This window comes from Helicoverpa zea, chromosome 9 (assembly GCF_022581195.2).
Source record: "Helicoverpa zea isolate HzStark_Cry1AcR chromosome 9, ilHelZeax1.1, whole genome shotgun sequence".
Classification (NCBI taxonomy): Eukaryota; Metazoa; Arthropoda; class Insecta; order Lepidoptera; family Noctuidae; genus Helicoverpa; species Helicoverpa zea.
Window position 1 is genome coordinate 6,866,640 of NC_061460.1, and position 25,251 is coordinate 6,891,890.

Sequence of the window (25,251 nt, forward strand, 5' to 3'; positions counted from 1 at the left end):
TTTTGTGCCATCCTTAGAAACTGATCGTTGATAATAGACTAAAAAAAGTTTTACGGTTTCAAAATTGACAAATTAAGTTGCGTTTTGGCCTACAATTATAGTAGCTTCCAATAAACTTTGCCTCTGTAGAATATTGCGAAGAAAACGACTGATATCAGGAAATAATTTATATCTAGCGCCGTTTGTCGAACACGGTAAAATCGCAGATGCTCCCGCTATCCCAGTGATAATAACACATAAGTCGATAGTAATATTGCAGGCGTTCGCAATTGCTTGCATTTCCGAGCGATTTGCGCTGTGACGTCACATTAACCGTCAGACCGCATTTGCTGACGGGACACATTTGAAGGAGAGATGCGAGTATATTTTGTCATTTATTATTCATCCGCTGGCAACTGGGATGGAGTCGTACGTGACTAAGCTTGTCTTCTAGATCTCAACGTAACCGTTTTATGCTTTCTTCTAGTTTTGAACACAGTTGTTGCCAAATGTTTTATCTTGCAAACGGGTACTCCCATTGTTATTTCTGACATAGTATAAATTATCTATTCTGCGATACATGATTATTCTTCTTAAGATTATCTGCCTTTGTGATCGCTTATTCATGTTTTACATATGTATAAGATAAAATCTCAGTTTCATCAACTTCATCAATTAATCTCGCTCATTATTTTAGTGACTGACAGATACGTGATTTTTCAAACACAAAGGTCGCATAGCATCATTGCCTAACACAATGATCTTAACTAAAGTTCTGTAATTATGTTGCACAAGCGTTTAGTCAAATTACAGTAAATAAACGTCTCTCTAAATTCTAACATGTTAGTGATAATTTCGTTTTCATAACATTTCATTGCTCAGTTTAAAATGTTTAAGCTATCAATCACCGCCATTTGCAAAATAATGGGTTATTAAAATGGTTAAGGCTCGGAATGATCGTATAATGTAAGCAGTAGACTGTGGTAAGCTCAGGACAGCCTAACAAAACCTTTGTTTTTCAGTTGTTTTTTCCTTTGGCATTATGTTTATGTACGAACGAAGCATAATAAAATAATAGCTAATGCGATGGTTCAGATTAGCCAATCAGAAAGTTTGAAGCGTGACTAACTGGCTTGGGCCGCCGAACGACTAGTACCATCACTCTCAGAAGTGGTTTTATTGCACCTCAGTTGGGAAATATCGGGATCGCTATATCAAGATATTAGATATTACAAGTGTGCTTGCCAAGATTGTATAGCGGTTTATTGAAGAGGCATTTACCGCCGCATCCGACTACGAGTTTATTTGCAATATCGAAGTATTGATAAGGGTCCAATATCTGTGTACTTACCCCTCATTTCATATAACGTTTGGACCTATATTAGTTTTCGTTAGCACCGCCTAATCCATAACTACAGTTGTCAACAACTCTTAACTAAGGATTATTAATATCTCTAACTTGACCTTAATAAATAACAAACTTAATAAATGGGCGAAGTTCGGACTCTTGATTATTGAATGTTGTACGATTAGATGTAATATACACGTAAAGTTTAATACTCGCCATGATTAATATAAGTTTATTAATTACATTTCATTTGAACCTAAGACTAATTTAATAATTAACTTTTAAAGGTTTTCTCAGTATTGAGGTCTCCAGCTACGGCGTAGCAAGGGCTACGACGGCCCTCACACACATGTAATTTTAGTATCATAACAATGTTATGTGTAAATTCATATCTACATACTCGTTCTAGGTGTTGGTGTGCACTTGACCTTCTCGAAGTATATGCTAGCGTGAGTCAGCACAATTATTTTAAAAGTCCTCAAACTAAATAACATACTAGTAGGTATACAGGAAAAACAAGCAGGTTTTATTCATAAAAGTTAGTTAAAATTCCTTACCATAATGTGATAGAAACATAAAAGTAACTAGCGAAATAAAACCCAGTAAGAGGGATGCTACCTACTTACTCTGAAGAACAACGCGACGGTCGAATTTTTCAACTTTTCAACTCAAGTCGGTTGTTTTACTAAAAAAGTTCTTCGCTAGTTTTACCTTTTTTGTTAACTATGCAGGTTTTCGACTGTCGTTGGCTGTTTAGTGAAGTGATTTCTCTTATTTTAAATGTATCCTTTCGGGTATGATTTTTTCGAAAAGCCATTGAAGTTATGTCCTACATGTCACTATTGTATTACTACAACAATGAATAAATTCTTGGGTCAAAGCATTCTACGAGTAGCGGTCACTTTGTCAAGTATCATAATAGTAGATATTTCAACATTAAATTGCCTCTAGTAAATTCATTCGAGAGTGAATAACCGTCTGGCCGTTCGATTTTTAAAAGCTCGCGAAAGCAAAGTCGAAGGCCTTTGTGCAGCAAACTAAGTCAGTGCGCCACATTACGACCTTTTACCGGCCTTCAATACGCGCAGAGAAAATCTATGCTAACGACAACAGCCATTGTTAACAACTTATCAATCAAAACTTTAATATTCCTCCTATACGACTTTTTTTTCCATTAAACCACAGATTACTATAAACGCTGCATAGAACATGTGATTTTCAACAAGATTTTAAACCAACTAATTATAAAATTATCTAAAAATATAATATAAATACACCATACCAACCAATTATTTGTGTTTACTCTTCTCGCGGATGAAATAAATAATTTACACAACACGAATGTACCTGGAACAAACAAACCAGACGTTATTTATGGTAGAACATTCGTAGAACAAAATCATGAACGGTCATCAGTGTAAATATTATGTATAATGGATATTCTGTACTAGGGAATTTTCCAAAAATATTTGCGCCAAAAACAACGCGCCCCTGAATAAGCATCGTGTCATTCAATCAACTGCAAAAGTAAGAAGTGTAAAAGTAGAAATGCCTCCATTGAACACATTTTCATTTAAAGGAAAAAAATAAATTTTTGTGTAGTTATCTGTTAACGAAAACCTCTGAAATCCGTGCAATTAATATAAAAGTTCTTAATAATAAAGTCTTTAAAATCGTTGAATTGAAACATATATGGATGACTGTTGAAATAGCCTACAAATTCCGCTCGTGTTCCGCAAATATTTTAAAATTGTTTACTGTTTACACATTTTAACACGATATTTACGTGTGCATCTGTACTCGCTCGGATTTGCACATGCTTATACATAGATTCCTAGCGAGATCTCCCCAAATGTTATTCTGCAAAGTAAAGTTAACAACCTTTGTGAAAAGATGCACGGTTTTCTTTTATTCCTTGTGCACATTTAGTGTAATTAACCACATCTGTTGTAAATCGCAAAATCTGCCATTCACAGAAACAAGAAAAATAATTAATTAAACCGAGCATTCCAGAATTATTCAAATCACGTTCACCTTCCAACCGACCTTCTCCCTTTTAGAGACCAGTTTGGAATAACTCGAGTATTACAAAAAAACTGCAGTTGAGTTTCACGAATTCATAACGAGCAGACAAATTATGAAAATTTCGGTTGCAGTTCATGTTGATCGATTTTTATTTGTTCGCGACGTGATTGAAGGCTGTCGCTTTTCGTTGTGCCGCATCTCGACTTGGAATTCTTTCGAAGTTTCTCACGGTTCAAGCGAATCGAAGCTTCGTCGTGTCGTTGCGATACACTTTTCTGCCATTTGCCCTGTATATAGACACGATGGAAAACTTTGAAAGCGACATAACAATAGAATCTTTTTGGAATACGAAAATAGGTTTGTCATCGCACTAGCAGAAAAGATTTTTCCAAAATCCGGCTACATTAAAAGTGTTTCGTAAGAAGAAGTTAAAGTTTTAATAAGGCAAACTGGGTTACTGCAGTAACAGAGAAATAAAAGATTGTAGAACACAAGGGTTCATTGACAGTGCGGATGCGGGCGCAGGACTATTTGGTGGTCGCCCACTTTACTATCTGTCAGCTGACGGATCGATGCGCGTAATGAAACCAACTTAGTTTCAATATTTTAGGCGAATTATAACATCAACTACAAAATTAGTACTTACAGAAAATGTAATAGCTACAGTCAGTAATAAGTAGCGTAGCTAGCTGAAAAATATATTTCAGCATCTATTAGTTAGAAAAAAAGAAAATAGCATTTGTAAATGATCTTTTTGCCTACTTTTTCCTATATTTTAATTAAATGATGAAATTCCAATACATTCCTCAAGTGAAGGAAGTATCTATTAGCACCGCATTGTGAGTCGCATCCATCCTGGCTATCGTGATGCGTGATCGCCGGTGTGGTCCCATAACACCAGCGACATCTGGCGGGCGAGCATCGACCCTACCAGGCACAGGTACCGGTTTAGCCAAGACTCGCTGCAGTCTCGCGCATTCACTTAGCATCTCATAGTAACCACTACTTCTCAATGTATGCACGCTCTGATTCAATTGTTTACGTGAGCGTGGCAACTATTTACTACGACATTAGATTATAAGTGTACTATAATGTCTTTTTTGTGTTTTTATTTTTTCAGCAAATTAGAAAATGAACTTAAATTGATATAATGCCTATTTTATATTCTGCTACAAACAATATAACTCATTTATTCGTAACCTCTCTAGTGGTCTATGAATGCAGAAAATGTCGGGTCTAAAAAAATTTACATTGACGAATCTGTCATGATTCATGATAAAAACAATCTTTTGTGCCGTGGTAGTAAAGTGTTACCTACCCAAGGTAATATGCGGCTGGATATATTTTTTGTAATCCATGAAAGAAGATGAATAAAAGAACAAAGGCCATAGGTATTCATCTTTTGGTGTTGAATGGTATCCATGGCTACCGAGGCGTGATCGTTCCACAGACTTGTTCCTAGTTATTCGCCGACAGTGCTGTTACGAAATCACTGAGAAAAACGATTTACATAATAGCGTGATTCACGTAATATCACGCTGTTAAAGCTTTGTATTATAAGTGATAGATGAATTAAACTTAGCTTTGATGAGTCTGAGCAACCAATTGAAATTTACTTTAATGCATCGTGTTGGAAACAAAAGCCAATCAGATAGTATAGCCATAAAATGAAAGGAAGGACAGACACGTTGTTTCCTTTGGTTTCCCACGATACTCGCGTGCGTAGGCCCACGTCATTTCGTCTCATTTCAGGACCAAGTTTAATAAGTGCGCGAGTGAGACAGGACATTCATGTATCGACATGTTGCAACCACAAAGAAAGGCGTCCTGGAGGAACAGGTTTCTCGATAAAACTAAAAATCAGGGTCAAGGATTTTATCTAACCTCCCACCCATACCTACTTGTACATAAAAAAGGTCATTTGAAATTCTATTCACATAGCAATTCTATGTCGAAGTGGACAATAAAATTTTTACAAGCAAATAGCGTAACAGATCCTTAACATAGTAAGTTATGCTTTGTTCAAGATAACCTTGAAAGATGTGTCAAATGAGAAGCGAGCTTGACAATAAAGGATGGGTCTGAAAGCGTCCATTATGAGTCGGAGAGCACTTGCGCATTGTTCCAATAAATCGGCCGCAGCAGGTAGAGAGCTATTGTAAGATAAACACCCTCCGGATGGGGATGACACAACGCAAATCGCCAAAACTGATACAAATCTGTTTCCTCGAGCATTTTGTTAAGCCCCAATACTATTGACATTACTCCTAAACTTTAGCGTAATCACAGATTGAAACAGTTTAAAGTTTGAAAGTGTTTTATCTCCAATCGAAGTTCAATACAATGTCAATTATTTATAAAGGAGACTTGTAATGCAAGAAATTCACGAGTCAAGGTAACTTCACCTAAAAAAGACCAAAAAAAGTATATTATAGACTTTAAGAAAGTTCAAATGAAAAAGTTGAGTTACATAAGGCCTACATTTATATCTAATCGTACATTTTCACTACCTTATTCGTCCAATTGCGCTTGAATGATTTTAACAAATGTCGTAATTTGAACCATGTTTTCTAAACCAAATCACCAAGCATAAGAAGGTCCAACGAAACATGAATAGATATGCTGTTGAATAAAGGTTATCAATACATTCACAGTGAGGGGGCCATTTCTATAGCAGGTAAAGGCATCCCTTGTCAGTTAAATGTTCCTGTAGCAACCACACGTGCGCTAGGACCATAAATCAATGTTTGTTCACAATGTCACTGTGTGGACAGAACGTTATTACGTCAGATATAAATTGGAAAAGAAACCAAACTGCAACAATGCGTTACAACAAAATACGCAAGCTGAAAAATCAATGATTTTCTATTTGGGTAATATGTGACATTTTCAACGTTATCTTTGTTTAGCCTACACGTTTATTTTAAAATATCAACCCTACCGGTCCCAACAGACGTAGAAAAGAGCAACAAATTAACTTTATCATTTGTATAAAATCCAAAATTTGTAACATTTTGTTCATTGTTGCCCAAAATTCCCCAGGCTCTGCGGCAAATGTAATTACGGTTAATAATTTTCAACACACTAGCTTTTTGTTGTCGAGTGTCTCTAAATTAATGTTAAATAACTTAGTCATGTGTACAACCAACTCAATGCAAGTAATCCTTACCTGATACACCTGAGTCATCCTTTTATCGCTCCAGAAACCAGTTCCAAAAAAAGATATGCCAAGTTGACCTGCGCTCCCGCAACAGAATACATGTACAAACCGTGGCTGTGTGAGTGAAAGAGCTTATGTAGTTTGCTTTAGAAGCTGCAACCTCTGCGCCTGTGTGCGTTTAACGAGTTGTAACCTGTTCAATGTGGTTGAATGAAGAGTGGCACAGGAGGTAAGCTACTTTCTACCGGTCGGTTGACGCGCACCACGTGACTCCGATGTTTACCGAATTTTACGGTATCCAACAACTAAGTCTCAATCCGTTTTGTTTATGAATCTGTTTCTTGATCTGTGAACGCATTTGCATATATTTTTTTCGCATGCTATCTATTTGTACAAGCGTTAATGGTTTGTTCTAGCATCACGTTCGAAAGTTATATGAGTGATATCAGCGAGGCCATTTTCTGTTACAACACAACACTGACATTTTTGGACTGGATTTTATGTATTCAATTAGAAAAGTTTGTACCTGCGCGCTGGTAGAGCTTTCCATTTTTATTTTAGGAGCGTGTGACCTCAAATTAAGTTTTATATCTAATCTCTCTGCTGTATCTGCTACGTTTAATCTTTGCACAAATAAGGGTATGTTAGATAATGCTCCATAATGCTCGCAACATTCCTTTTCTGACAAAACAAATCTTGTTTCGTATAGGGATTAGGAATCCGTTCGATGGGTAAATAAACTATAAGTTATTTCCTGTTCCGGATAACCCTTGGATTCAGGTCGTAACAAGATTTGAACACATCCGACATGGAATAATAGCCGTGCCCTATTGGACCTTATTTGAAGAAACGGAACGCGACTCAAAGTTGGCCTCTTTGATACATTAGACTTTTTCTTCCCTTTCAAGCGTTAACAAAGCCCTCCAAGTTGTATTGGCAGAATTTGGAGCTCAGTAATTTATATTTATGTTTGGAACTATTTCGTGTTTCTTAGAAAGCTCAACGATTGATATTTGGCACAGAATTACGTAAATAAATCGTATAATTCTCAGTAGGCACTCATACACACTGAAATTCGCCCATGTTCACACAGTCTGAATGCCTATGCTGTGTAAATATTTTTTGTCGGCACTTAATTATCTATTTCTTAACATTTTGTTGAACGATTTTTTCACTATCACGTAAATAATATAATCTTAACCATGACTTTTAATTAAATCATTGCAAAACGTGAATTTAATCGATGAAAATAAACTTGGCCTTCGTATAAGAAGATATAATGAATGTATTCAAGAATATTTTGCAAAAATGTGAAACATTATGTACCTAATTTACTACAGATTATCAATTAATTTATCTCAGTCTAATGACGCATTAAGGCTTCGAGGATATCTCTATTATTCTTTGAATAGAAAAAGTTTTTTGTGTTCGCTCATTCACAGAGATGATAAATCTAGAAATTTCAAAGAACTAAAAGGCCTTTAATTACAAGATAAACTGGTCAAGTAAAAGAATAGAGATAATTCTGCGAAGGTGTGAATTTGGGGCGCCGGTCTTAATTCCAACATTGAGTCTAAATTGGTCGAGGGGTGCAGTGGAGAGGGACAAAGGGCTGTGTCCACCCCATTAGAGCCCATTGATACAGACTCGGATGATATAAGGGATGTTTAGGATACAAACCAAATATGACGACGGAACCCGTTTCCACACCTGCGTCCTGCATTTACAGAGTAGTTTTGAAATCATCTTAGTCCAGTTTTTTTTAATGGGCTTAAAGAGGACTAGTCCCACCTGCGTTGTTAACTTGTACTTAATTTAGGGCAAAAAACAATGGTCGTAACTAGTTTGCCTTCTTTTGGTTTGATTGCTATTTTGAGTTGTACAACGGTCTTATTTCTGTTTATTTTTCTGTCGTGTATGTCACTTTGTAGAATTGTTTTATAGCTTACTTTGGCAAAGTGAAACCCTAAATCACGGCGTTACTGCACCAAAAACTCCCCAAATTTTTATTTTATTCAAATACGTAGAAAGACGATACAAATACGGGCAAGATAATACCATGTACCTACCTAAAATATAGTTGTACGTCGAGACCCGACCGCTGGGCGGGCACGCGACATTATTTATTAAGACCGAAGTCGTGTCACCAGCAATAACCAAACTGCTACATGTAAAACAGATTTGAGAATTTTCTCCTCCGTTCCCCGAATAAATGTTGGAGAATTTATTCGGTAATCCTTTGGACGAAATTCTACCGAATGGTATATTACCGCTGTAAATAATATCTGTAGGTCCAATATTTTTCTCTGTGATAGTTGTATTTTTCCTAGTAACCCTATTTTTTCTTGTGTATTATTAATACGGGACTAATATAACAAAGAGGAAAGTTTTGTTAGTGTGTTTAGGGTTCGTACTGCGGCGGTTAATCCGGTTGACCTCTACAATCTGCTTAAGTTTCTGTGTCGCAGGATAAATAACTTCTAGTGAACTTAATAGTTTTGTTATTGCTCAGAACTCTGCTCTTAGCATCTAAAAGAATTTATGTTTTAATAAAAACTGAGGCATGAAATAATTTTCGTGAAAAGTTTGAATAAAAAATAAGCGTTATTGAATTTTAAACATCAATACAGTGAAGTTAGGAATTGAAGTTAATTAATTCGAAGCGTTCGGGTTTACTCGCGGCCGACATCAATAAATACCGACCAGGATACGACAATAGCTTCGTGGATTTGTAAGTAGTTCGTACTGGATCACAATAAATTTAAATTTGTTCTTTGGGTCAGGCCGGCTGCATTTATTTAAATTGCTTTACAGATAAAACCTTTAAGTCAAAAATCAAAGGTATGTGTGTTTGATGTACGTATGATGATTCGAAATAGCAAAATGGAATATGGAAATAATACCTACACAACACATATGATATTAGCAATAGCGTTAAACTGGAGCTTAAAATGATACATTTATATCGTCCCTGAAATCCGATAGCAACTCTTTATTATCTGCTTTATTGTAACAATAAAAGCAATTCAACCGGGAATATTGTCTAGTCTATAATTCTGTGGGACCCCTACAATTAATATGGCCATAAATTTATCGACGCACGACACATTATTGTACTTAAAGGAAAACATTATATTCGGTTCACAGCAGGATACAAAACCATTACATAATATACAAACTTTGTTAATAAAAAATAGAGTAAATTAGGTTATAATCAAAAATTAAGCATTGCCATCCAACGTGGCAATGCTGCCAGCCTCTTGGGTACACTCCCGGTGGGCAGCGATGAGGAGTTTTTTGATGCCATTTTTTAGTTGTATATATGTATAAATAATAATTAATAATAAATACAATTGATAAAACTATACCAAAAGGAAACTGCTGTTTATTAACATGTCGATACAAAGGTTTGCTGAAAATATTTTCCTGCCAAGAACAGAATTTAAAAGCACATGATTATACAAGGAAAACATTTTACCTATTTACTGGGAGTCGAACAATAACAGAATAATTTAATTAACCTGATTAGCAGGAAAACAAATGCGTTGTTTTTGTAAGTTGAGGCAAATTGAATGAGTCATGCCTGCAGAGGCTAATCGCATCGCAGTTTTCACGCGCCATATTAATTATGTTGACACGGCCAATTATAATGCAGCTGTGTAGATTCATTGTAAACAACCCTGATACCAAAAAGTGCACAAGCGTCCAATATGACGGTTATGTGGACGAAATAACTACATCATAATCATGATAAACCATTTTAGACCACAAGGTTCATTCGAATAATATAATTTAAATTCTGCAGTAATTCCAATAATTGTCAACTGTTAACCAATAGACAACATAACTGCCTACTACACATGTAATAAACAGCACTAAGTCCGAAACAAGCTTAATTAAAACTGTCATTAAGCTAACAATAGGCAGTAATTGCGAATGCATTGCAATGATGACTGTCACAGCCAAAACTCATTTCATATTTGGAGGGTACAAAACAACGATGGGATAGTCCGGGGTCGGGTCGACTCCCGGCGGGCTGTCAATGCCCCGTAATCATAGACACACATTCCCACGATGGAATGACAGACTCCACGTTCCACGGAACAATAGAATACGTGGGTAGGACAAACTTAATTGATTTGAAGAATCGTGTAATGGCTTTCATACACATGATTTCGGATTTTAGATTTTTGTTGCAGTTAATCATAGTAAAATTGTACAAAAGTTGGGCAAGCATAAAAAAGTAGCATAATGTGATTTCGTGATTTGACTAGGGAATAAAACTTTCGTTGAAGAAGTTTTTATAAACAAAAAGAAACAGTCTTTAAAAAGTTTGTAGATTGTTACTTTATGAAGTCTTTTTTCATATTAAAAGCAACATTGGCTGGGTATTCGACCTTATCTGCCTCTTGGGATATTATAAAAAAGTTTATCATCCCAGAATAGACATAACTTTGTGAAAAAGTTAATTGAAATAATATAAAATACTACGCAATAACTGTAACAAAGTCAGAACACTAGAAGTCCTCAGTCCGGACACGCCGCCATGTTTTATTCCGTTTTTAAAACGTTCCGTTTCTGGAATCGATGTGATTCGATACTGAATAATGTCTTTTGATACGTCTCGCTTTATGAAGCTCTCGGCTCTCCGCTATTTTTCCGTTTACGATTTATTTGCGTTGCCTCATAGCGAAGTTTACCTATATATTCTTTTCATTTTATTCAAGCTTTGAACTGCTTTTCCGTCTGTGTTTATTTATCGATCGCAGGTTTTTTAAGATAGTTTACACACCGTGAAACGTCAATAACGTAAAATATTACGTTTACACAACGTTCCTTAATTTCATCTTATTTGTACAAAATATTATATATGTTTCTTTCGTTATAATTGTTTCGCGTAGAACCTTCATTATCTGCTGCTTTGATTTAGCAGCATTTTTCTATGCCAATCAAACTACTTATGTACATATATTTTCCCAATCCAAAACGGACAAGAAATTCCACACACAGAGAAGAAAGTACACCTATTAAGAAAATAATTAACAAACAAATAATTTTAAACCCACACGCATCACAGTCGTATAACGTACATCATTAGCAATCATTACTATCAAGAAAACCAGGCACTAATTTCGTCATAGAAACAAATTGCACACGATAAGTGGTGTTTGGTACAAGGTGCGGTCTACCACGTCCCGATCGTCATATGAATTTGAACTTTATTATGCAGATGATAAGAGTTATGAAGATCTAAGTTAGAATGTAAAGTGCAAGCGTGTGGGTCAGTCGCAGCAAGGTCGATACCAAATGTCAGCCAGACAGGATCCGTGTCATTGTCGCACTGTTTGACTGAATTAATCAGAGAGAAGTCTGTAAAATTATTATTGAAGAAAGTTATCTCAAATTCTAACAACAGGCTGTATGGGAAACCACAAACGTTCACTGTCACAGAACCTCGTGTTTTACCGTAGTCACGAAATTTAAACAAACATGTTCGAAGTCTTACGGATCAAAAATACAGTTATTGAATATTTTTCCTCAAACGAGCTCATTAGCCAAAGTAACTCAATAACTACGTAGATAAAACATTCAAGCGAGGCGCTATCGATAGTTGATGCAATATTTACAGAGTGACTAATGCTCAAACTTCCTTTCATACCCATTATTACCCACCGCCTTATTACGACCTCTGTGGCGCAAAGGTCACCAAGCCGGACTGCCGAATCTGAGGTCCCGGGTTCGATTCCCGGTTCGATCGACATTTGTGTGATGAGCATGCTTGTTGGTCGTGGTCTGGGTGTTACAATATGTATTTATAAATATGTATATATGTAGCTATATGTAGTTTATCAGTTGTGTTAGCACCCATAACACAAGTTAATTAATAACTTAGCGTGGGGCTAACCGACCGTGTGTGAAAAGGTGTCCCGACATTATTTATATTTATTTATTTATTATTTATTAGGAAAGAAAATATCAATTTGTTTTACTAACCAAACTTTCTAATGAATCACTTCACATCGCTATACTTAACACTTGTGTAATGGAAGGTCGTTATGTGATGTTATGATTATTTTCTTCATCTTTGTTTGTGGGGCAATTATCATTAAAAATCCCCAAGTTTAAGACCCAAAAACTTCAATTTACTGTATAAAGATTTATGCAAATCACGTAACTTCTAATAACAAAAGAAACATTCTAACACGCGTGCCCCTTTCTTGATCTCAGAATAAAGGTAACAATTGACTTCGACTCGCTTATTCCATAATAATAAAAGATAAGGGCCTTATGAAATGAAATCCGAGCCATCCATCACCGGTGGTACACGAACATAATAACGACGATCGATCAATTAAGAGAAATGCAGTACCTTTTAACCTCGTTAAAAAACTAAAGGTCAGAAGGTGGGAGCCATTATAACACGGTATGTGGGATGCGTGAAGCCGAATCGTCGTGATTATCAACACGGACATATTGAGAGCAGGTAACGAAGAAACTACACAATCTATACTTATATACTTAATATTATAAAGCTATAGAAAGAGTTTGTTTGCTTGAACGCGCTAATTTCAGGTCTCATTTAAAAAAATCTTTCAGTGATAGATTATAGCCCATTTATCGAAGAAGGCTATAGGCCACTTTTATTCCGGGTTCGAGGTGAAGTTCCTACACCTCCTCCTAAGCCGCTGACAGGAGCTCGTATTAATTAGAAGTGACCCAAGTTTTGATGGACAACCCGCTGATCTCATTAGTATCAGCACGTGTTAGTGCTGAGCTGGCAATGTTTAACTACTCATAGACAGTTGACACAACTGTTTTGTCAACTCTGTTTTCGGACTACGGTAATAGCAGAGGTAAAGTGGGTAAAGCGAAAACGACCCTATTTCGTGTTCTATGAATAATATGGCCATGCGCCGCGATCAGTAATGACAGCAAATGACAATGAAAGATATTGCAGACGATGGTTACTTCAGAATAATATTCTGCCTTTTGCCATTACCAAGGCTGAGTATAACTTGCAGGAAAATAAGTAGCAAATAGGTGCCATGTGATGGAATATTTCATAGAGCCCAATGAAACAAGTTATGCCATGATGCAACAAATCAATTGTTATTTCATTTGAATAACTAGCCAGGTCTTGTCCTCGAACTTATTTAGAAATATTCAATACAAACAATAGACTCTAATTTGGAGCAATGTTTATATCAGTCAGCTGAGTGTAGTCCAGTTGTCCGATATTCTTTGATATTTATTGACTGACGAAACAGTTTTTGTAACTCGTTGCGGTTTCAGCAATTTAAAACAACGTTTGTTAACGATACACATATGTACTCACAGGTCACAAAATGGGTAAATATTACTAATAGTTCTTAGTTAAGAATTTGTGTCACGATCCCATGTGTCCGTCAGCACACTTAGATAACGACGAAAGTGTTTAATGTGACATTGTGCAATGCTATTTAAAGTGACACTGAATAACACCAAAAACATTACGTTACGTATACTACACCTATCTCTATTCAGTCGACACTGGCGTTTGCGCAACCAATACGATTGCTTTGTTCATCATTATGTTACACAAAAGTAGAACAGCTGTATTTTTCTAACGTTAATCTGACTTAGTGGTTTTCAATAAAGAAATTGGTGTTAAATACTATGAATGAATTGATTACTCAACATTGAATGCGTAATGTGAAAAAAAGCGAAGTCTGGATGCCACGAAGTGAAAAAGTTTCATAAAAAGCATATGCGTAGTCAAACAAAGAAGTGTTTATCACGACGTATCATTAAATTACAAAACATTAGCATTGAACGTTCCGTGTTATGACAATTTTCATGTAAATGTTAGGATCGCGTGCATCAGTCCAACGACTCAGTACAATTAGTCTAGCAATGATATACTGGTGCGTGTTCCGAACTATTCAGAATGGAACTCACGACCATGTTTATATGGTCGTAATGCACTAAACTAATAAACACTTGATACACAAGGGACGTGTTTATCTACATTTTATTAAAAGCTTTCTGGAATTAATTCCATAAACAAATGTGACGACTATTCGCTTTTCAAATACTTTTTTTTTAATTTAGGTTTTTTAAAACCTATTCGAATTTGCAAGCGATCCGAAAAGGTTATATAACTTGGCTATTATGTTGAACCGATTTAAATGCGGGTGGCAATGCTAGTAAGGTCATTGTTGGAGTTCTGATTTAATTTCCACTTACATTGTACCTAAATATGCAATATTCTTACAGCAAAATAATAAGGTGTAATGTAAAGTACGGCCTTTACATAAAAAAGAAACCGTTTTGTTAAATCTAGAAACGTTATTTTTTTTGCAAATCTGGCTTAGACAATGGTTACCAAAGCAATATTCATATGGTTCGGAGTCGGTGTTCCGTACTATGACTTTAAACTGTTCCACTATTCAGAACCTACTCTGTTCCCAGTGTACATATTTCAGGAGTTCGTGCACACTCGCAAATGAGTTTCTGGAACAATTATTTCTGTGCGAAACAAACCTCACACTCGTCTTACTGGAACTTGAAATTGTTTTGAAACATTGAAAGTATGTCGTCGACTTTCTTCAAGAATATCAAAATTAATCAAAGAAAGCATAACACAATTTAATCAGCTAACCTATTTTTTCACCGACTTCATAAAAGGGAGGCGGTTCTCAATTCGAATGTTTGCATTTTGTTATTAAATAACAACATGAAAAAGAGTAAAGCAAAAAGGATCATATCTCCAAGCACTCAAGAATGTCTCAAACAAGTTCACTGAACATTAATTAAGTAAACATAAATTCAGCTGTATGTACAGAGTACATTCACTTCTCTAGATGTCGAATTCCATCTGTAAATTCAATTACAGTTGACAAAGCGTTAACTTACTCGCCTTGGTAGTAAGACATCTGACACAGGCCACTTTCACCGACTCGGGCCGGTGTTCACAAACTCTTAGAGCAAAGTCTGATTTGTAGGCTTATGATCTCTGAGAGATACTCTGAGATACTACAATTTATTGTTAAGTAACGCTATCGAAGTCAAGGACCGCTCGATGTTTTGTAACTTTTACATTGTATTCAGATAATCTAGGATCTGATTTTTTTAATAGTGAGTCATTTATCAAGTCAAAATTTGAAGCTGTTGATGAAACTTAAACCAATAATGGCTTGTGTTTGAGTGATAAGATATTATAATACTTGATATGTAATTTTTCGACCTCTGTCTCAAATATTTTTTTGTAAAAAAAATATAATATACAAACATTCTATTTTCTCACGGAGCTTACAATAATGATGTAATTCAATCTTTGTAATCTGCGGTCATTGATTTTATTTGTTGGCTTCTACGTGAGATATTATTTTCTATTGTTTCATTATAATTGAGTCGCTTATCAGAGGTTATAAAGGAATTAGAGGGATTTATATTTCCTTCGTTTATATGCTTTGTACTCCACTTAAATATTTACAATCGCCTTTATAATCTAGACATGTATTGCGTTATTATAATATATGTTTCGTTCAATACAGAGCCTTCACTGAGGATTACGCAAGTTTGCTCCACAAACTGGCCGCAGTGCCTACTGCACCGTGTAATAAAACATGTTAGTTATAAGTCCTTCATACATTTTAGTAATCTTGTGGAGAAAAAATGAATTGCATCCTCAATATGAAGTATAAAGCAATTACAAACGTTTTAATTATTATTTTAGTCAAGGTCGGTTTGCAAAGTAATTATTATAAATTACAACCTACTGCTACTAGTGTTCTCGGGTATTTAAAATGTCATTTACAGTCTTACAAAAAGAAACCTTTTTCTTTGAGAAGCAAGAAAATTACTTCTAGCAATTTTCACTTTACTGACTGTAAACTACGGACTAAGTAAATGGTGTCCTTATTTCAATATTTCAGAGGCTTGCAAATAAACATTAAAGATGGCATAAGATTTGTGGAGACAGACGGACAATGCACTCGGAAATTGGATTGCCTCTGGGCCGAGCATCGTCCGAAGTCGAGCCGTAATTGGTCGTTCGGCTCGCCTCAGTCACGAGCCGAGCGAACAATCTTGAGCTCACTCGAGCCACAACACCAGCGCAAACACACCGACTATTGTGATACAATCAAAGAAATTGAATTACGATTTGAAAAACGACCAACAGAAAGCCTTTACACTCTCACAACAAAGAGAGTTCTTACCTTGTAAACGTTATTGTTAGGCGGCCGACATGAACATTAAGTAAATCCACTTCGAGTCGCAAGTTTAGTTTCCAATACCGATGATTTTCTGGCGGCTTTGGCGCGAGGCCCGAGCCATTAGGATGTTGGCAGAGCGCCAACATCGCTCGAGGTGCAAGTATTTATTTGTAAGCTCAACATTCAAGGAAGTGAGGAATCTTGGAATAGAAGCCACGTGGAGTGCCATGCCGGCTCGCTGGAAATAGCATCAGATGTTTTATTATCCAAAAAATAATCAGTTTGGCAACATACTCGTTGTAAATCTGGATTGTCCGCGAAAAAATTATGTAATTCTTCCGTCGTTTTAGAGCTGACAATAATAATGCGTTGGGTTACATTAATGTATAAAATACCATAACTCACGGATGTGGCAAAGCAGCAAATTTCGCGCAACTGCGTACGCGCCGGGATTTCACAATGTCCGACGATATTGACCGAGAAACCACGTTTGGAGGACAAAACTGTTTACTACTCAAGCGTAAGTAAGTGCTTGCGACACGAGAAATATTGAAGACAGTGCAATAATGTAGAACCTATGTAAGTTTCGTCTATACTTTGTTTATTTCTATTTACATGCTTGACGTAAATAGTGATGGGACCATCGTTTACACATAAAAAGAGAAAAATAACAATTCGGAATTGCATTCCACGTTAGTTCAGGTCTTAGTGTTTTTACTTTACATTCGTGTTATAAGGCAATGATCACCAGTTTCTTTTTTTTTCTTTTATTACAATGGATCATTATCACCACATGCTCACAGTTGACAACGGTGATTCCGAATGGGCACCGTTTCCTAGATATCGTGAAAAAAACTGCATAAAGCAGCCAACGGACGTCATTCTGATTGATGAGATAAGATTGCTGGCACTGAAAAGAATTGTAAAATAACACCATATCTAACAACATAAAACACAATAATCGTGGCTAAGTCAAAGTTGCACGGATCGATAGATGGGTGACCAGTGACCATCATGTAACTGATTTTTAGCTGCACCGATAAGACTGGAAGCCGACCCCAACATTGTTAACAATCCGACAACATATGGTAATCAAAACTAAATTGAATACTTAACATAACACTTGTAATACACGCTAAAAGAAAATTATTAAACGTAATAATGTAGCTAATTAACGAGTACAGTTAGACGAGTCGTTAACAGAAGTCGTTGTGTTTATATTTAAATAACCGGTCGATTAATTAACGATTGACAGAGAACAATGATAAATACCGTAAGTTGAGATATAAATATGTCGCACTAGTGTGGTGCCGAGATGCATCGGCCCACATAGACCGACGTGCGCAAGCGACCTATACGGACCTTGTTACGATGTGGGTCACGCACACATGCGCAGAAGCACACAAACACACACAACAACAGCGACATCACAACTCATTTATATTCGATTGTTGACAACCCACATTAATATTGAGAGACATTAAAATTGTTCTCTTGAAATAGGATTTCCTTCGAGCGACGAAATTTTTATATCAAATTGTTTACAAATATGGGACTTCATTACACAGAAACTATATTTTAAGTAAATAGACATCGATAACAGTTGAAAAAATCTAAATAAGCTATATATAACCGTCTGAGACCTAGGACTGACCTTTACTGTTACTTATTTGAAATTCCAATAACAGTCAGTAAATCAATTTCAAATAGAAATACACGAGACGCAATTGGCTAAGATACTTTAGTATAAAAATAAATTGAACTTGGTTTATTATTTGTTTGAACTTTAAGTAATAACTTTTTACAAATTAAACAAATGAATATCTAAAAGAAAACAAAAATATGTTAAAAGCTCCATCTCATTTTGTGTTATCTGCAAGTAACACAGAGTAATTAAAGAAAATATGTACCACTACTGCAAATACCTAAGATCGAATGAAAAATCCTTATCAGTATCGAATTAATGTATCGAGTTCCGAATACATTTGATACAATTAAGCGGTTATTCGTACCACTTACATAGCTATCTCACAACTGGGGCGCTATGCATGCAATCAATATCTCGATTCTCGATTGGAAGCAATCAATATCGATGTATTAGTTTATCGGTGAATGTTCTCTAATCGATTATAACGAGCATTTTAGTGTTCTTATTAATGTTGAAGAGACGTGTTGGAGTTTATGTAATAGATGATTCTAAGTGCTTTTTGATGTTTGCGGCTACTGGTATTAGAATTATTCCTAATTCAATTTCTTATGTAAGGATCGCAGTAAAAGCTTACGAATTATAATCGTACGACCATAAATTCCATTTTTATATCTTACTTATTTTACTTAAATTTTCTCCAAAACCATCATGATAGACTGCGCATACAAAACAGCATTACAAAAGGTTCGCAAAGATTTAATTCTTGAAGACTAAAGGATAATGATATTACTTCTTGTAAGCCCTTCGATAATTGAATGTTGCCAACGTTTATTGAGCGATTCTATTCAAAATATTAGCTTAGATTAAATTGTTTACCCATCTAGGCCACTGAAAATGAAACTGATTTATAAAATATTAATTTGAGATTATAATATAGAAGTTAAGATTTGAAATAGAGTTATTGCATGCTAGGTCTCTGCATCAAGGTAAGCTAAATGCACGGAGCTAAACCTCGCTAGGTGGTATTGAACACGATCTACTAGTGTAGCTGCAGCCTCGACGCCGCCACTTTCCACCATGTGCCTCAAACCTGTTTCTGATACTAGTACTAGTGTTTCTAACTCAATAAGCAGGTTTTACCACTTCTTTTTTATACCAACTTCCTAATGCTAATTAATGTTACGCTTCCTTTGCCAATTTCCTTAAATATCTGGAGATTTTTTTGGTCATGTGTTATCAGTAACTTATTTGCATAAGTATTTGTTTTAAACTTTTTCTTTGTTCTAAATGCATATTTTTGGGCGTTTGTCCTTGCTACGTTTTGTTATAGCTAACTACTTATTTATTTAACTTACGAGTATTGCGTTCGGCTATCGCTTACAAATATGCATTTTGCAAAGGTAACGCAACTTGCTTTGTAGTACGCCTTGAGTTCACGTGTTTAAGTCACGATTTAGTAAATATTTCAATATCTCTAACCACAGTACGTCATTAAACCAGTCTCTAATGCTTTTAAGATTTCTCGGCGAGAAGCAACTCTGCTTTCTTCAATTACAGATCAAGCAAACCTAACCTCGAGTTCGTTTCGGTATCATTGCTGTCAAGTCGTGTTATAAGCCCGGACCTTCAGACATGATGTGTTAATAAACGCCTGCTGGAATGTACTGCGAGTACAGTTGTGTTAGAAGAAACATTCCAGACGATTAATTAATGTGCCAACACTGAATCCTTAAAACTGTGGGGCGACCTTGTGTGATATGTGTAAACAATCCGCTTACATAACGAGGCCACCCTAGTTAGCGTCCATTACTGAGCGCCTGGGCGTTTGCCGTTGCATGACCGAAACAATTTCAATTACAAAAAACAACTGCGCACGCCTCATGTGTAACGAATAAATAATATAAAATGTCTACATACACATAGCAAAAAAATCGTTTCGTCATTATCAGTAGATCGAATTGAAATGATAACAGTTGAAATATTAGAGAGTGAAAGAAATATCTATAGATTTTTTGCAATGTGTGGATTATTTTGTCACATCATACATTCATAACTGTTGTGGTAAATAAGGGTACGAGTCTCTCATTCCCTTATGGGATTAGGGAGTGCTGTCACTATAAATTGGGTTCAAGCAAAGCTACTTATGGCTGGACTTCAATTTTATATGTATCAACTAGATAAACATTTCTTTGAAATAAAGAGGTCTTATTTAGATTGACTTTCTTAAATGACAATCAAACATTCCTGGCATTTCAGGAATGTATTAAACAGTATTAATTATGTACGTATTGTTTATGTAGGCATAATATACATACATATCCTTCATTTTAATTTCTATTTCCATTTCATTATAAATTTACACACTGTCTACATTTCTTTTATTCTTATTTTCCCTTCGAAGGTATGCTGGAAGAGATTTCTTTGGAAATAAGCATTACCTTTGTAAATTCTTTCTTTCACGTCGCCTTTTTTTATCCAATATTCTTATAAATCAAGTTCAGCAAAAATTTTCTTGAAAAGATTAAAGTTTGTACAACCAATGTTATTTTAACTGAAACCTTTTCTATTGTCCACCGTATTGTCAGCTTATCCACTTTGTGAAGTCCTGTATCAGTGTAGTTGATCCAATTTACTTGTATGTAACTTCATATTCGTGTCATTTATCGGTACCTATATTATTACGCTCCAAAGGATGTCGTGGGTGGTCACTAATGGTCTTAATATATCTTAAAGAGGTCGAAGATCAAATATTATTCTATTACTTGCTGTCTGATTATTCAATTGTGTGGGTTCCTGTGTTTCCCATCCAATTGCATTAATTGCATTATGAGCTGTGGGTGTATCTGATTCTCAATCTTGTGAGATTTACAGACTGTTGGCACCTACTTTGTTATTATGTGTACCACGTGGGAGTAAATCGTTTCATTGATGTTTAGAACGACAACGTAAGTATCTTTACTTTTTAATTGGAATAGAAAGTTTAGTTCCATGTTTTGTATCTTTCAATCGTTTGTTCTCCATTTCTCCAATGTTTTGATTGTTATTATTACTATAGTATGTAAATGAATAGAATTGTTTATTTTAAATTCCAATGTCCTTAATTCAACGTTTAGCAACATGTTGAATAGAAAATCATTCTCAGCTTTCATTTACAAGGCCATCGTCGACGCTGATTCGTTCCACTTTTTGTTGAAACTTTCTGTTTGAGTCTAAATCCTACAAAGTCTAGTTTACGAGAAATTGTATTAATTTTTGCGTTCGACGCTATGTTTACGAAGCCTGTCATTTCCTACAAAGTGGATGTTGTTAAGATGTTTACGTAACGTCAGTCCAGTACAATGACTTTAATTCTCGTCTATGTAATGTACATTTACTGTTTGTGGACGCCAAACACGTCATAAAAGAGATTGTGTAATCTAATGATTTCTGATAATAACAAAGTTACGTAAATAAAAACTTAACAAAAGACTTCAACGCACTCGCTACAAAGAAGTCCCTACGCATGCTACGAATGGATACAACACTCATGATTTGATTATACAGATTAGTAAATTGGTGGTTTTTATTTTATGTAGGACTAAACAACGTGGCTTCTCAATTACTCAAGAACCTAAGTCACATCGGAAAATAATGCATAATGGTTTCGAGGATATCGTTTCGCTTACAAAGCATAGATATTTCTTCAAGTTTTTCATCGAGTTGGTTTTCTATTTATCTAAAAGTAAGGTTTTCAAATTCTAAACTGTATGAAGTGTATTTAGTTTAGCGCTACTACTTTTACTCGCGGAGCAGTCCTCGTCACATGAGGCATTGGTTGTAGATATAACTGTGTTTAGAAATGACTGATGTCTGCATAAACAATTACGTCCTATAAACATACAATGCATCATAAACAACTAACATCTAGCTGTCATGTTATTCACCTGAGAGGAATCGGCTGGAAAGGGAAGCGATGTGCTGGCGGATGCACGGGCGGGTGCACCGGCGGGTGCACGGGCGGGTGCGCGGCCAGCAGCGGCGCGGGCGGGTGCACCGGTACCGCGTGCGGCAGCGGCGGCGGCGGCAGCGTGCTGTACGGCGGCGGCGGCACGTTCTCCAGCTCCGGCGGCCGCGGCGCCCGCGCTCGCCGCACGCGCCGCCGCCGCGCCGGCTCCTCCGTCTGGCACTCGGCACTCGCCACACTCCGCTCCCTCTCCGTCTGCACCGCACTGTTCACATTCACGGGCGCATCCTGCACCTCCACTATGTTCACGTTGACACTGGACACGTTCGGTCGGCTCGGCTCGCCCGGGACGCGCACCGAGACCGAGTCCGACTTGCGCAGGCCGGGCGCGGGCACGGGCAGCCGCATATCGGTGTAGGCGCGGGTTGACGCGCGCGCATGTCGACCGCCGGTTGGCGACTGGTCGCCCCCCGCGCGGTGCAGCGCGGTGTCGGTGCGCGAGCGCGCGAGGGGCGGCGAGCGGCACTCGTAGGGCTGCCACAGCAGTGCGGACAGCGCCTCGGCGGCGGACGGCGGCGGCGCGCCCGCCACGCTCATCTCGTGACCGCGCTCCGCTGCCGCGCCAGCGCCGTCACCCGCCACCCGCCGCCGCCGCCACCTGCTAATAACAATTATCCTTATTAAAAAAAACTCTTAAACAACTAGTACCTAATGACAAAACCCAAAACCGCCTACCGCCAACAGCAAAAATTTTGAAGATGCGTTTAGTTAGAGTCTCAATTAGACGCTATCATTAGGTATGTATGATAATTGTGTTTTGAGTTTTGGATCGAAGTTAAATATTACAGAATAGACCAACAAAAAAACGCGGTCGCAGTTTTAGAAGTAGAACTACTATTTAATATCAAATTTTACTATCGAATAGCTTGCCATCCTTGATCCTCCTACTCTCGTCATCTCTGAGCCCTTTTTGCCCACCTTTTATTAATTTTAGAGCATTATGTTTAAATACATTATTTTTATCATGTAAATGAGCTTAAAATTAAATATTTAAAACAATAACTTCTAAGTGACATGTGCCACAAATTGCGGAACACTAAGTAACGTTGTCTTTTGGCTTGACCGCAATAACTCACATTATTAGACAGCGAACTCTTACATTTTGACGCATAATAGTAGGGCTGCCACTCCGTTACTTACAGATGTGAACACTTTTGTCCATTTCTTCTACCTGAACCTTTATAATAAATACTACTCCGTTGTCAATAGGATCTATTCCAACAATAGGATCTATTCATATCCCGAAACTTTCAGACAATATGGTCCTTATTTTTATAAGTTTAAAAGTATTCTTGAGTTTAAACAAAACAATTTATTTATGTTGTTTTCATTTAAAATATGACGTAGTAAAGATATAAACAAATGAAGTACTTCGAGAAAATTCTTTTCATATCCATGTGAATACCTAACATCAATTCTTACGGTAGTAGTCTTGGCTTTGATTCAAATGTTTGTAAATTAGTTCCAATTAAAAGTAAACTTGGGACTATACTAGTACAAATTGAGGAAGTTCTTAATAACTTCCTACTTAAGGCTACATAACATAATGCAACACGTCGTCTCATAATGATGTTCGCTAATTCGTCTCACATTACGTGTGTGATCGTGCAAGTGTTCTCCACTTTATCTTAGAATCTGTTAAAAGTATGTTTGGAGTTGTGTCCGCTCGGCTGCCCCTTCTCTTGCGTAACTTTCTGTTCGCTCCACTTACACTCCTCATGCAGCCGTCCCCTTATCACCGTACTTTTACATTTCTACCAAAAACTTTTATCCTGTCTACATTGTTATTGTTGTAGCCCTTTAGAATAGAATATACTCCAACTTCTTTTCAAACAAAATCCTTCGTTTTACAGCAATAAAAGCCTTTTTTCAAAGTTGTCATTCAGTCACAATACACGTATTCGATTTTCTATAAGAAAATATCCGTTTGTTGCTAAGAATTGGGCATTTGCATAAATAATTCAGTGCTTACGTCGGTTTCTTTAATCCCTTCATACTAACTCTCCAGAAGAATAAAGATTTACCACGACCGCGCTTAATAATATGCAGCCAGCTCTTATGTAAGAATAAGCCCTAGTCTGCGCGGAAACTTTATGAAATTTTAATATTCTAGCTGGAAAAAGTCGAGTTACTTAATAATTCTGACAATGTTATATTCTCACAGAAACTTGTCACAATGGCTCTGGTGAAAACAACTACATATTTATGGAATACATTATACAGGGCAGCTTAATCCTAATAGCTTTGTTTGCAATGCCGTCTATATGAATGTATGACAATAAAGTGGATTAAGTTCCAGGTTTTCAAGTATCTAAATGCAGTTGTGATCTATGCAATAAATAACATACATTATCGCCGATATGCTTTTATAACGCTTTCAGAAAACTCGATACAGCTCGTATGAAGAATACCTTCGGCTGCAGTTAGTTATTGGTGATTTCCGTGAACTCTTTATGATATATTACTTTGACGTCATTAAAGGAACAAATCATTGAACTTCAAAGGAGATATCGTCCATTACGCGAGTATCACAGGGAGATCAGCTGGGCCCGGTAGCTGAGACCCGAGATCCGAGGTGAAACCGCACTCATACACTTTCTCCAAGGCCGCTGCGGCGCCAGCGCCTCCCACCACCGCCACTTTAATCATACGCATATAAAGCCCCCAATATGTCCGTCTTTCTATACAAATGTACCGAACACGATGAAATAGTTTGAAAGGTTAACTTTCTTTTTCCCATTGTTCATCCCTCATCATGTCGTCTCATTTATAGTCGCAATGTGAATTTTAAGAATTCTCTTCCTTCTTTCCTCAGAATTCCGTCTATAAATCGGATTAACGATGTCGAATTTTTATCAACCTTAAACTATGTTTTCAGGAAGACCAATT

The 25,251-nt window shown here is 36.6% G+C and overlaps 1 protein-coding gene across 3 annotated transcripts in view; it reads right to left on the minus strand.

The window, feature by feature from the left end:
* Positions 1-25,251, minus strand: part of LOC124633327 — a 113,050-nt gene that overhangs the window by 57,614 nt on the left and 30,185 nt on the right. For 2 of the 3 annotated variants that reach the window (XM_047168515.1, XM_047168513.1), the window contains exon 2: positions 22,283-22,963. In XM_047168515.1, the coding sequence (XP_047024471.1) occupies positions 22,283-22,899 (617 nt within the window). In that variant the 5' untranslated portion in view covers positions 22,900-22,963. Of the gene's footprint in view, positions 1-22,282; positions 22,964-25,251 lie in introns of those variants that run through there. The other variant, XM_047168514.1, reaches the window with a different exon arrangement.